Source organism: Buceros rhinoceros, unplaced genomic scaffold (genome assembly GCF_000710305.1).
Source record: "Buceros rhinoceros silvestris isolate BGI_N320 unplaced genomic scaffold, ASM71030v1 scaffold22558, whole genome shotgun sequence".
Classification (NCBI taxonomy): domain Eukaryota; kingdom Metazoa; phylum Chordata; class Aves; order Bucerotiformes; family Bucerotidae; genus Buceros; species Buceros rhinoceros.
In genome coordinates, this window is record NW_010426609.1 from 2,186 (window position 1) to 2,483 (window position 298).

A 298-nucleotide genomic window follows, 5' to 3' on the forward strand; every position below is an offset into this window, starting at 1 on the left:
ACTTTGCCAAGAGGCACCGGCGTGGAGCGTCAATGGCTTGAGCCCCATGGAGGGTGCAGCCGGGCAGGTGACGGTGGTGGCCCTGCTGAAGGCCAGCTGACACTTCTGCCTGCAGCAGGCCCACAGGTAAGCCCTGCTCCCCCTACCCCAAAGTCAGCCCTGCCATCCAGGGGGACAGAATGGCACACACCGCACACACACCCCCCCAGGCAACCCCTCTCTCACACCTCTTTCCCCACAGCCTCGGGGGCCTGCGGGAGAGGCTGGGCCCGCCGGGGGCAGGGCGCCGGCCCCCCCC

The 298-nt window shown here is 69.5% G+C and overlaps 1 protein-coding gene across 1 annotated transcript in view; it reads left to right on the forward strand.

The window, feature by feature from the left end:
- Positions 1-7: 7 nt before the first annotated feature.
- Positions 8-298, forward strand: part of LOC104498234 (selenoprotein Pb-like) — a gene marked incomplete at its 5' end in the record, with an annotated part of 1,671 nt that continues 1,380 nt past the window's right edge. The window contains 2 exon segments of the mRNA XM_010141588.1: positions 8-126; positions 242-262. Of these exon segments, the coding sequence (XP_010139890.1) occupies positions 8-126; positions 242-262 (140 nt within the window).